Raw genomic sequence first — 13,617 nt, 5'->3', positions numbered from 1 at the left:
TTCCCCGTCGTCCGTGTTTATGTTCCTGTTTTTTCTCTTTCTACTTTGAGTGCGGGCGCAACGCCGGCTGTTTTGATCGGAACGGTTCGCTGGCCGCCGGACAGGTGTTTGAGCGATGGGAAGAAACGCGTCCAGGCGTGAAATGGTGTGCGTTAGTGTACGTGTGTGTGGCCCCGATGCTGCGCCGGTGAAGCGACAAAAACGAAATCATGGAAGTGCTGTGTGTTTGCCGAATGAAGAGGTTTCTGAATGGATGGGTGGAAAAAGCGGATTTGACTACGAAAAAGCAAATAGAAAGTCCTAGAGGACAATGTTTGATCGACGAATGCGCTGTGTAAATCGACGAATGCGCCTTAACGTTAAAGAAGCCACCCCACATTTCTTTTAGCGATTGCGGGGCGCGACGTGTCCGTTCCGGCAAGCCGTGGCGGCACCGTTGGCCAGGAGTAAACTGTCTGTCGCTTGTCAATTGACAGCGTCGTGAGTCTCATCGAACGGGTCCGAGAGTGCGATGTGTTTGTAGTATAGATGTTTGTGGGATCGCTCTGCCTAGCAAGAACTGCTGGGCCGAGGCCCTGCCTGCTTTCTTATGGGTACCGTATAGAACAGCGACATGCCGCCTTATTTGGAGTCCACATGTGCGTGTGAAGCAGTCGGAGATCCGTAACATCGCGTATTCACGCAGTATGTATGACCTCAGCTAAGGCATTGACCGAGTGCATATCCAGGCGCTCTGTACTCTACCGACCAGATGTTAGTTCGCCGATTCAATTCCCGGCCACAATCCTGCGGGGGCGTAGTGAGCAACAAAAAAGAACCGCTCGTTTGGCGTTTTTGCGTACTCGTGCGGTCATCACTTTCGATGTGCTTTAAGGACAAAGGCGGAGGCGGCGGGTACACCTAAGCAACGGCGCAGCTTCCATCGGTGTAATTTTCTCTTCGCACAGTGCTGCGCGTGCATTGATCCCCTTCGTTGCAGTAAGAACTCACGCAAAAAGGACGATAGTACTAGCCAACGCATGCACGCAACTTTCAACATATAGAGTCAGATGGGATGTCGTGATGATGCAGGCAAACTGTTTCCTAGACTTCTTTTGGGGTATATCACGATGTCGTTAAATGCAGCGCACGTTACTTCGCCCCTTGTATTCTAACCTTAAAAATTAAATAATGGGGTTTTACGTGCCAAAACCACGATCTGATTATGAGGCACGCCGTTGACTTTGATTTAGTGTCCTTATGTTTTCCCTTGTGTGAAAAATGTCTCCTTTATGTTCCGGCATAGTAGTATCGTGCTCTTGTGGCTGTTTTCCTTTTTTGCCACGTTGAAGAGCTTGCTCGTGTATCTATAGCTTAGTCTACGCGAGCGTGTCGACTCAGACCCCCAGTCATACCCGATCGCGTTTACATGCATCTTGCCAAGCGAGTTCGGGCGAGTGGACCTACGCCTCGTAGGCGGGTTGACCGTGCTCGGCTCGATCCTCGTTCGACTCGACCGTCTGGCATTTACACCCGACGACTGGTTCTCGGCCCTACGAGTGTGTGCTCGACCCGACTTTGGCCGCCACTGTAGGCGAATGTAAAGTGTACCTCGCCCGTGTGTGTCACTTCGCTGCGACTGACCCCCGCACCTGTCTGTCTCTTCTCGCTGCTGCAGGAGCTGAGCGGTGGCGCCTCCGAGGACGAGCACGGCGGGGGCGCCCGCAGCCCCGCGGCGGGTGCCGGACCCTTGCGGGGCGCCGCGGGCACGCCACCTGCCCCCCAGCAGTCGCCGCTGCGGCCGACGCCCTCGCCGGGGGCGGCACCACCCGGAGGAGGGGGACCCCCGGGCTCGTCGGCGCGATCCATGTCGCCCGCCATCGGTGAGCGCCCATTGCCCTTTGACACAGGGCGTCCGGTTTGCATATATTGAAAGGCACAACAGCGCCTTAGCAACCGCGGCTGAAACGCCGCTGGCGACGCTCGACGCCTTTTGCAACTGCTGTGAGAGTACGCCGCGCCACGTAAAGCCTTTTACGCCAACGTAAGCTAACCTAACCGTAACCTAACCTATCGTGGGTGACAAGCAAAGGCAATAATTCTCACGGCGTGGCATCAGAGCGTCGCCGGTGGCGTTTCAGCCAATCTCGTTCAACCGCGGTGTCTAAGGCACTGTGCCTTCGAGATTTTCAATATACGCGTCCGGTTTACGTGCAGTACCCGTTACCAATACAGGAAAAGGGATGAATGGATATAGTCATCCCTATAAGAACAAACAATATCCAGACAGCATACAGAGGCAAAGACCCTTGTCTGTGTATTTCAATGTTAGTGAGTAGTGTTGGTAGAAAAACTAGACTACCAAGTCTCGTATTTCGTACTACAGTCGAACCCGGATATATCGAAACTGAAGGGGATCAGGCAGGTCGCTATGGTCATGAAATTCTATTAAATCTGTTCAGTTTCCTTTCCCTTGCCGGAAGTACCCTCGAAGCGGGGGGTTAGGGTGGTCACGACCACGGCGATCGACGCAACAGGCCGCAAGAGCGCGGTTCGATAGCGGGCCTTTTCCGGAAACCGCAGATGCTCTTGTGAGATGCCCCCCCCCCCCCCCCCCCCCCCCGTGTGACGAATATGATGTCACGCTCATTCGTCATTATTTACGTTCGACGATTATTCGTGTCACGTGACCAGAAACGACCCCAAGCTCGTCAATTTATCACTCCGACAACGGCGACAATTCGGGCGGTTTTGTTCTTAATTGCGCCAAGTGCCGGTTAAAAACGCCGAAAGCGCAATGCATCCCGCGAGCGTCAAACAGAACAGGCGTGCCAGCGACCATCGGCGTCGAATTGCGGTAGTTGGGAAGTGCCCGAGGTGGATTCAGTCAAGTTCAAGGGAGCGCGATACGTTTTGTGTAGTTTTAGAGCCGGATCCACGCGCAGTGTTTCTGCTGCGCGATTGTCGTTTCTTTCTTTTCTTTTCTTTTTTTTTTTTTATTCTCGCACCTGTTAGCCTAGTCGGGAGAGTTGGTCGGGCGACCTTCGAAGTCCAGTCGGCTCTGGAATGTGCGGTATTCGCGCGTGAGGGAAAGCGGCCAGCGACGAGTTAGGCGCGGCAGCATTGAGAAGCAGGAACGTTCGGCGAACCGCATAAAAATTAAAACGTACGGCGTAGCCGCCGTATTTCGCCGCCCGCCCACGTAGTGTACCGGCCCGCTGTCGTCGTGGAAGGCGGTATTGACCACCGCGCGAGGAAAACGAGTTAACGCCTCCTCCCGCCTCTCCTTTCGCGCGAGTGCGTGGGTCTCGCTTAGGGCTGCCAACTCGAGGGAAATTTCCCACATTAAGATAATTTCAGGTCTTTGCGGGAATAAGGTAAATCCTGCTCGTTTGAGGGAAGTTTTGCGACTCCGTGTATAGCCGGAATTTTATGGGTAATTTGCATTTTTCTTTTCCCGACATAACATCGAATATCAGCGGCTTTGGCTACGTTTGGGTTACTGCCTCCAACCGTTTGTTGTGCGACCATCTTGCAACACTGGAGAATTCGAACAACTTTTTTTTTTTTTCGGCAGAAATTGCAAAACCAGTGTAGCGGCGCGCCTCCTCTCACTGGCACCCGATTTCAGCGGGAGTCTAGCGGTACGGTGCGCTCCTGCTCTTGGCTCGCGTAGCAGGTTACTTCGGCCTCTCGCTTGCGCGCGTTTAATAGGCGCTGAATACCACGTCCTTGTATGTCTCTCTTCATCGGCACTGCGAAAAGAATGAAGGATGTGACCAGCCAAGTTGAACCTTCTGAGTGCGCCGTTGTGCCTTGTCGAAAATGAAAGTTCGAGTACAAAGGTGTAAAGGTTATATAATGATGTTACTCATCGTAAAAATGGAAGTGGTGAAAAAAACAAATATTTAGTATTATATAATGATTTGGGCAAGTGAGGCAAATTCCGGCAGCAATAGGGAAGTTTCAGGTGTCCGGTAGGGAAATTCCGACTTTCCGTGTTGGCTAGCATTGGTCCTTTTGTTCATTTTTCTGCCTGCCTCTTCGGTTTGATTTCACTTCGCCGGGGCATTCGATTTTCGATGCTTCCGCGCCTCAACATCGGAGACACGGGGTCCGGTCGGGTGTCCCTCCCGTCTATTTCCAGAGCCGAGGTCGTTGTTATTTTACGACCGTGTCCCGAGCGTTAAGTATGCTGTCGCGTTGAGGACCGTGAGGTCTCGATCTAACGCTCTCGCTCCCCCGCGGCCGAATTTCGTGCGGCGTTGCGTTCGATCTTTTCCGGACCTTGGACCGTAAACATTGCAGCCAGTGCGTCGGCGCGAAGGGGGGGGGGGAATAAAAAAAAAATGAGGAAGCGAAGCAAATGGAGACCGTCAACAAAACGGGGGGAATGCTGCCGGGAGGGTGTAATTGATTTGCCAGAAATGGGGCGGCGAGGCATTCGCAGTGCCTCTCCCCGCCAGCCTCGCTCGCATCATTTCTCGGACGACTCCCTCCCTTCCGCCGTGCCGAAACCCGCGGCTGCCGTCCTTTAGCGGAGGTCTCCTTTTCCGCCCCGCTGCCCCCGCTGCAGCTGCCGTTCGCCGAACGCGAGGAGAGCAGCCGTCGTGTGTCTCGCCTCGGTGGCGCAGGTCGCTTCTTGTGTTCCTCCTCCTCCCCGCCGACGTCGTCGTCGTCCTCTTGCCGGCAGCGCCTGGGAAGAAGGCGTGCGGGTCTTCGTCGTTCCGCCGGCTGCTGCTGCTGCATCGCGCGGGCCCCCCTCTCTCTCCTTCCTTGGCGCTGCCTTCTTATCGGCCATCCGGATGCGAGCCGGCGTTGCCTCGGCTCTGCCGCCCGTGGGAACACGGCGGCGCGCACCGAGGGGTGGCTGCGTTGCGCGCCGGCTGCGCCAGCCGAGCGACGACTCGGTTTGCCGCGCCTGCTGCTGCTGCTGCCGCCGCCTCCGCCGTTGTCGGTGGCTGGTAGTGCAGGCGCGCGCGAGCGACCGCTGTGTCTCGCTACAAGACCCCCATTCCGCGGTTTCCTGTCTCCGCCGAGGCGGCAGTCGCCAATGATGTGCCGTCGAATGGCATCGAACGTGCGACGCAGGTACCGACGCTGTATCGCCGAGTCCATCTGGTTGGCGTGGTAGGAGACTGAGGGGAGGGGGCCATCCACCGTGGTCAGCGGACGGGGAAACGACTGGAAGTTGAGCAAGTTGACTGGGAATCAAAGGCGACCATGCTAACCAGTAGTGGGAACGAAAAGGGTGTTGCCCTTTTCGTCCCTACTAGTTGTCAACGTTAGCACTAGCACGCCTGCCTTTTAGTGACGTTGCGCAGTCGCGTAACTTGAATTTTTGTTTCCCTTTCCAGTCTGGCATACTGTGTCCGCGGTTCGCACACGTCGACCAAGTGTAGTAGCGAGATCGCTGTTCTTGGCAACATGCGGTGTGCTCGCGCAAGGTGAATGAATCGAGCGTCAGAATCACGCCGGCTCCGTTGCGTGTCGTCCTGCACGTCCGAACGAGCTGGTGGCGAGTTCTTCCGAGCGTGCGCCTCCTCCGTTCTGGCGCGGCCCTGCGGCCAGATGCATCTGCGACCCGAGGACGGCCCCGCTGTTCGCATTCGTCGGCGCGACTTGAGGAAAAGAGAAAAAGGGTTGCGCTCCGCCACCTGCCTCTCGACGCCCTCGTTGTCGCTCGCTGCGGGCGGCCAGGTTTTCCCCGCTGCTTGCTCGACGCGCTAGTTGTTGGGGGTGGAGGGCGACGCGAGGTGACGTGTTGGCTTCCTCTTCGCAACGCCCTCCCATTTTCGTCTACCGCGTTTTGGAAACTTGGTTCACCATGCAAAATTTTCGAGGAATGCGTTCGGCAGTGTGCCAGCTCGTAGTCGTTGAAGCACCCTCCCCCATTTCGTTTTCTTTTTTGGGGGGGGGGGGGGGGTGAGGGGAGGGCAAGACTTAGCCTTTGGCAGCTGAATCATACGCATTAACTAATATGCAGATTTCGTGTTCTACTGCGAACTGTTTTGATTTTAATAATCGGACGGAAACATGCGATACAGGGCACTAAGCAAGTTTCAATACCATGGCTCGTTGAAACTTGCGAAAATCTGATGCTTCGTCCCGTTTGTTGGATGTTTGTGCCGCTCCACGAGACGTAATATGTATTCACGGTGGCTCAGCTGTGGAAGTCGAACATGCAGAGAGCCGCCGGAAACCGAGCCAAAATAAGGATGTGCTCGCGCGCTCAGTGAACGTCACTCGCCCGTGTCCTGACGATAGAGTAAAATAGAGTAACTTGCAACAATACCAGACCGTAACAAAGCAAGACACAGTGACGAAGCTGAAGAGTACCAAAGTACTGCTGGTGTGTTCCCCCATCCCGCACGCTCAAATGTGTTCCGCACGTGTTGCCACTTTTGACGCGTTCTCCTTTTTACAACGAAAGCTGTATATGGCTAGGCGAAACGAAAAACCGTTCGTCCCATGTTTCTCTAAACGTCTCCATTGGCTGCGCCGTCAGTTACGTCGTTCTCTACGTCGCACCCAATCGCCCGTTGTCAGCGCCGTTAGTGACGTTCTCTGCGTCGTACCTGCTCTGCCCGCAACGCCGGCTCCTCGGCTCGCCGTTGTCGCATGCGTTCGATATCTCGAGTTAGCTCGGCGTCGTGGTTAGCAGCGTCCGCCCGCCATTGGTGCTTGCGTTCCACTAGAAACACAAACATGTAACCAATAATAGCGTCGGGATTAACCCACTGCTAAACACCGGGGCCGCACGTTTCAGCTTCGCTGGTTAACCATCTATACGGAGTGCTTGGGCGGTGTTTCTTTTTAATCAAGCGGTGACTTCCATAGCCATGCGGAGGGCAAGTATTGTTTTTTTTTTTTTTTTTCCCGTGGCTCCGAATTGTACATTGATGCTGCGTTACGAAGCTAACTGCTTCAGTGCGAAACTCCAGCGCATCCGTGTGGTTAGTCGACGATGAAACAGATGTCGCTCATCCCATCTCGTCGTTAAGTACGCGTCTTCTGTTGGCGTACGTTTCGTCGATTCCACGCGAGGCGCTGAGATCTTCGGAACGGACGCGACTCTCGTGATCGGTGCGCGAGTCCGCGCTGGCGCCGGTTGTGAGGAGTGCATGAACGTGTGCCTCTCTCTCTTGCTCGCACACAACTTCTCTAAAAGAGAGCGCCACGCGCCGACAATGAGCATCGGTGACTCGTTGCGTGCCCGTCCAGCGTTTCGGCAGCGCCCGTTGCAGCAACTAGGATCGCGTCGTTTTGATACGTTTCGCTCTCGGTCGCCATGCCCTCTCGGCGGAGACAATCGACGTCGTCGGCTCGCGCCGCTGGCAAGTCTCCCCGGACGTCGTCGACTCGAAGGAGACGCCAGGGCGGAGCCCGCTATCCCTCCGCCGTCGCGCGAACATCGGTAAAGTGCCCGGAACATGCGTCGACCGACGCTCCCGCCGCCGCCGTTGCTGCAGGCAAGTGCGCGTGCCGCAAAGGTCTTGTGGCCTGCGTCGTGGCTCTCTCGAAGCGCAAATGTCCGAGCGTCGCCTGTGACACTGGCGCGTTGTTTATTCGCGAAAAAGAAGTGAATAAGAAAATAGTAACGCAAGCGCAGATGTGTCGGAGCGCGGCTTCATCGAGCGTCGCGTCGGGGTAGACGAATGCAGAAACGCGAGCCGTGGCTGGAGTGCGATGAACTGCGTGGCGTCGAAAAAAGCGTGCTAAAGAATCCCATAATTTTTTTATTCTGATTTGATTGCCACCTATCCTCCTGAAGAAAAAAAATTCTCAATTAGAATTTTGGGGATCTGTACTCATCAACATTCCGCCCTTCCTAACGGTAGCATGCGCTAAGTCTTGGAAGTTGTATTCTGGAAAGTTTCTCTTGGAGTGATCGCTCGTCACGTGATGCTTAGCGCACCCGGGCAGAAACGGCAAGCAAAATGGCGTGATGCTGATTGATTCGGGAGACGACGGCGCTTCCGCCATAAAGCACGCTCTTGGTTTGGGAAGCCGTCGCGGTGCTTTCTCTAGCAAGCGCTAATTTTAACACTCGCAAACGTAACTCCCTAGGCCCGGTTCGCATATCGCGATGACCGCACGTTCGATATGCAGCAGGAGAAAAAGTAGTTGCTCTCGACGACGCGGTGGCGGAATTTTAACGCGACAGCGTTAACGGCCCCCTGTCGCGGAAAATCCGGCGTCGGCGTGTGGCGTCGGCGTCCACGACTGGGAAAATCATGCCGAACCACCCCGACCACGCAGGCCCTCCACGTGGCACAGAGGCGTTATCGAACTAATTGAATTTCTCAAACTAAAATCCATCACAAAAATTGTAAAGTATGACTTAAGCACAACCTCCAGAAATGATAGCATCGAATTGTAGTTTGAATGTTCGAGAAAACATAATTCTGTTACGTGGAAACTCAAACACAATCCCCTTTTCCAGCATTTCTACCATACCAACAGCAGTGCGCCTGGGTAGGTTACTCGCAAAAGCACCATCCGGTTGGCACTTGCCTCGTCGGCAGTGTAAAACGGCAGCGGTGCGCAGAGGTGAAGGTGGAGAAAAAAGAAAGATGCAGTTGCTGGGAAGCCTTACAAGCATTTGGGGATCTTTGAATGCTATCGCGTTCTGTTTTTGCTATGTTTCGACGGCCGCTTGCCGCGTTTTAGCACCGTGTCAGTGGTCGGCGTGCTCACGGCTGTTGTAATTTATCTGTTTTCGGGCTGGATTCGATGAGGTCACGTGAGTGTTCTTTGCATTTGAAACATAATCTAAATCGACTGATTCACAGCTGCAGTGCTGTCGTAGCAAGGTTCACAGTGGTTAACTGTAACATCAGTACAGGTGTACTGTAATGATGGCTGCATTTGGAATTTGAACCGGCCTTCTATCCGTCTCTGTCTTGCAGTAGGGGCACTTTCTTTAGAAATTGTGCGTCATGGTGGTCTGCTGTGCATTACTTCTGATGTGTGGCCAGAGAGCCATGCTTCTTTGTTTCTGAACTGTGCGTTGCTTGCATGATTGCCTGTGCAGGTTCACAGTCAAACATTCCCGTGCCTCCTCGACCCTCATCAAGTCAATCTGAGAGCAGTGCGCCAAATCATCTTTCTCAACCACAGCTGCCTCAGCAAGGTGCGTGTTGACTCTCAGCGCTCTGTGGCAGTTTAGCTTTACCAGGGTGCATACACTAAAGATTACCATTAAGCTAGCTGTATTAATTATGCTTCTACAATAACGAATTGGTTGCACCTGCTGCAAGTGGAAACTTGGGAAACCAGAATATATGCAAAAAAAAAAAAGAGAGAGATTGGGAGTAATTGCTACTAGTTTGCTGATGGAACTAAAATAGTTATGAAAGAATACTTCCAGCTTACAAATATGGTGTGTTATAGACAAGTTGGTAAACTAAACCTTAAAAAACAGTGAATGAGCTTATTGGGAGTTTGGCATGCCAGAAAGCAGTGAAAGAGAGGTTATGAATAGCTGCTGCAAAATTTATGTGGGATGCCATACCATGTATGTGATGCCTGTGGTGCCATGTTTGTCTGGAAATATGTTTCGTAGAAGCAGCACTTGTAATCAGTGCGAATTGCCTTGGATGCTGCATGATTTTACCTACTGTACTGTCATTTTGTTGGCTTCTTCGTTAATTGCTGGCAAGCTAGGGTTTGCCACTGCAACAGTGAACCATAACACTGCCGTCACGTAGCTAAAGAGAGATGTGCACAGACATCACAGGACCCAAAATCTGAAGATACTCCTCTGTTTCCACCCAGGGTACAACCAACAGATGCAGGCATCATCAATGTATGCAGCCAAGATGCATCAAGGAATCATGTCGTCATCTTATCCCGGCCCCCACTATCCTCAAAGTAAGATGTTGCTCCATTTCCTGTTGAGAGCATCTGTAGCAGTGGTGTCTGCTGAATTTCTTGAAATTGGCTGTTCAACCCCTGTTCAAGCTCCTGATTTGCTTTATTGTCAAGTGATATGTTTGCGAACTACACATATTCTTGTCTTCCACTCTAGGTTTCTGGAATAATATGAAAACAATGAGTTTAGAAAAATGGATAGACATACAGATGTGTAGAACAAAACATAACATGCAGGGTGTGTCCGTGAAGTAATAAGCCTTTGTTTTCCCCACCAAGCAAAACAGCTGTATGGCGGCGCCAGCAGGCAAAATGGGTAGAGTGCATTTAATCTACACATGTGCATATCATGACAGGTTTTGATGAGGTATTAGAGAGAAACAATTGATTGCTAAACCAATTATTTTGTTTTATCTTAGTCGGAGCTTGAAATGCAGCTAACCATAGAGCCACGGAATTTCCTACAACCGGGTGAACTGTTGACGCTATTTTACATGGCAGTACTCATTCGTTTGAGAAAGCAGGCTCTCCATTTCTGCAGTGAGATCACCACTACCTGGATCCTCCACCACGAAAATGTGCGAGTTGCACAACGCTGAAAGTGAGGGAGTTTTTGGCCGAGCACAGTGTGGCAATACTGACGCATACGGATCTCCTGCAATCTAACGTGGCTCGAAAGGACAGCATTTTGAGACTGTAAACTAAGTTGAAGCAGCCGTAATGCACGCTCTAAAGGATGTTTCCGTCGCCGCGCCATGTGTAACAATATTGACAGAAACGCTGGCAGTGGTGTATTGACACCCGTGAAGCATATTTTGAAGGTATGAAGTGTTTGTATGTTAGTAAGTTTAAATTGTCTCCTGGTGGCTTTCCAGACGCACCCTGTACAGCATGATATATTCGTGGGGCCGATTACCTGTAATCTCTGCAATGTGGTGGTACTCGTGCATAGTCCATCTTGTTTGAGTTTAGCATAGGTTCTATTACTTTGAGCGGGTACCAACTAGCCTTTCATGATCAGATAAGCAAGTGCATTGTGGCAGTGTCTTGCCTTGTCTTGTCCCTTCTTTCCTGTGTTTGTGTTTCCTTACACTTTCAATGCTTTGTGAGCCAAGCCTGCATGTGCTTTATTCTCCCCTTCTGCAGGCAACTACCCTAGGCAACAAGGTGGCTTGGGTGCCATGCCAGGCTACGGGCCCCCGCAGGGGCCCGGCGGCTACCCAGCCGGGCGGATGGGCTCACAGGGTGGCTACCCGTACGGCAACTCGCAGTACGGCGGCTACGGAGGTGCTAACAGCTTGATGCCTCCACCACCGGGACCCCAGTACCCGAAGGCTGCGGGTGCAGCCTCTTCGATGGGGGCGGTGCCCCCGCAAGCGCCTGGTGGGCCCACACGCCCCATGTACCTGCGCCAGCACCTTCAGCAGAAGATGTACGGCTACAGCAGTCCCATGACACCCCCCGGTGGGGACGGGGCCTCCCCTTCTCCCTCGGAAGGTGGTCCTCCCCCTCCAGGTGGAGGTCCCATGCCACCAGGTGCCTGCTACTCACAATGTCCACCAGCACCCATGAGTGAGTGGCTTTGCATTTATAGGCCGCCAGTTGTTAAACATGCTGCCTTTAGTCTTTGGTTCCTTTAGAATACATAGTAGTTTTTTACCGACAATTCTGTTCAGTAGACGCAAGTAGATGCCATGACATCCATGCGAGCTAGTGGAGAAATGTAAGAGTGGCATCACGACCTGTCATTGTTGCGCCTTCCTTTTGTGTCTTTCGAAGCCTGCTGTCTCAAGAGCGGCCTTTCTGCTACTGCAGAAATGCTATCAACTTATGAAGCTCAACTTATAGTGTATCTACAAACCTACTAGGTACGCTTGCATGTGGACAAAAATTTGGCTGTGGAATACTAGTTAGCGGTGCAGCAGCTACATTGCTCAAGACTGTTGACAGCAACACTCGAGCCCATCATAGTTTAGCTATCTGAGGTTTTTGCTCCATCCTGCAATTCAAACATTCTAGGCTTTGTTGCAACCTTTGCAAGTGCTTTGCTTTGTCATGGCTGTTTTCAGTTTGTTGCTTTTCACAGAGTCTTGGGTATGTAGCTCACCTAAAGCTTCAGCTTGACATTCGTATGACGGCCGTATTCTTGGCTTCTTAAAAATGCATGGATTGGATCAGGCGAGTTACAGAATGGCCAGAACTAATGCACTGTTGCACTGGACATGGAATGCACTGTCGATAATACAGCCCCTGATGACAATAGATAGGAAATCAAAGCAGTGCTCAGTGTGGTTTCCTAAGTGTAGTTTCTTTTGTTTGGATGTGTGTTCTAAATGAGTGGAAAGATGTTTGATTTCTTTCACGATTGATGTGGCTGAAAGAAACTTTTTTGCTCGCTGCTGTTGATTCTGTTGTTTGTATGGGGTCTAAAAATACCAACTTTCAGCAATGCACCAGAGCCAGCCTGTGTACCCTTGCACGCGCTTGATAGCTGCACTGCACACTTTTGGGCCATCAGGATTGCAAAAATTGTCTTCTGCCTCGATGGTGTGCAGGTGGGCCGTCCTCACTGTTGTCGCAGCAGGGAGGTGTTGGAGGCAGCCCTCCTGTAACAGGTCCAGGTCAGGATGGGGTAGGTGGCGGCGGGGGGCGACCCCAACTTGCACCGCCAGCCTACGGTGCTGGACGAGGGGAGCCAGGCATCCAATGCGTCCGCCTCATCATCACTTCCCGAGGAGCACCTGGGGCCGGGCGACAAGGGGGGCAGTAGCAAGCAGCCGCCCATGTCGCACCCGCCTACGCCCAACACCCTTCCCTCTCCTGGTGGTGCCTCTATGTCCTCCTTCCACGATGAGTTCGAGAGCGTCTCGAGCCCCAGCTGGCCACGAACACCAGCCAGCCCTGTGAGTGGCCATCCCAGATGTGTCCCGTCCACCACAGTATTTGCCACGGGAAGGTTGCTTATTCGGTTGTTGTGGCTATCTGTGCATTGTATCGTAGCGTGTCAGGAGGCCTTGGAGTCATTGTTTAAGGACGTAACTATGTACTGCTAAGTTCGTCCTTAAGGGTGGAAGCTGCACTTGAAGGCCTAAAATTGGCCGAAAAATCGTATTTTTAGTTTTCTCATTTTTGCACTTCCAAGACGTCATTTCTATAGGATTACAAGGCCGTTCATTCCCATAATATTTTAAAAGCTTTGTCCCAATAAGGATGCTTTGGAACATTTTTTTCATGATTTCTTAATAATTTTCATGCCCTTTCTCTTGTGGAGGAGCAATATTTTTTGTTCTACTTGGGCTCTAGACCTTTGGTTAGGTTTTTAGACGATGTGTGAGCGATATAAACTGCTTTTTGAATACGTCTACACAAATGCTTGGTGGCAAGTGCAAATTGTACATTGCTAAGAGCTTGAGGTTTGTTCAGTCTGTAAAGGGTGTTAAGTGGCAACACAGTTAATAGGGTGGAGTCTTACTTGCCACATCTACCCAATTCAAACATTCCGCCATATATAATGCACATGCAACTCTAACACACACCCGATTTTAAACAAAGTAGTGTACCTCTGAATTGTTACAACTGAAAAAAAAAAAAAAACTCTGCAGAAGTTACCCTTCACAGAATGGAAATTTATTGGCAGTTAATGCCCATCACTGCCACTCTTACACAGTCCTTTTCCATTGGTAAACCACAACGGGTCTTCTGTACCGTTCATTACATTTTATATTGAATGGGAGGGAAAGCGGCCTACATCAACTATCCACT

At 51.9% G+C, this 13,617-nt stretch overlaps 1 protein-coding gene across 1 annotated transcript in view; it reads left to right on the top strand.

Moving 5' to 3' along the window:
- The window catches only part of LOC119461373 (trithorax group protein osa-like), a 169,290-nt gene that overhangs the window by 131,663 nt on the left and 24,010 nt on the right, over positions 1-13,617 (top strand). Inside the window, 6 exon segments of the mRNA XM_037722667.2 lie at positions 1,658-1,862; positions 9,017-9,115; positions 9,760-9,855; positions 11,002-11,427; positions 12,411-12,582; positions 12,584-12,758. Of these exon segments, the coding sequence (XP_037578595.2) occupies positions 1,658-1,862; positions 9,017-9,115; positions 9,760-9,855; positions 11,002-11,427; positions 12,411-12,582; positions 12,584-12,758 (1,173 nt within the window).

This window comes from Dermacentor silvarum, chromosome 8 (genome assembly GCF_013339745.2).
Source record: "Dermacentor silvarum isolate Dsil-2018 chromosome 8, BIME_Dsil_1.4, whole genome shotgun sequence".
Taxonomy (NCBI): Eukaryota; Metazoa; Arthropoda; class Arachnida; order Ixodida; family Ixodidae; genus Dermacentor; species Dermacentor silvarum.
The sequence above is the reverse complement of the archived record's forward strand: the minus strand, read 5'-3'. Positions and strand labels throughout refer to the sequence as shown.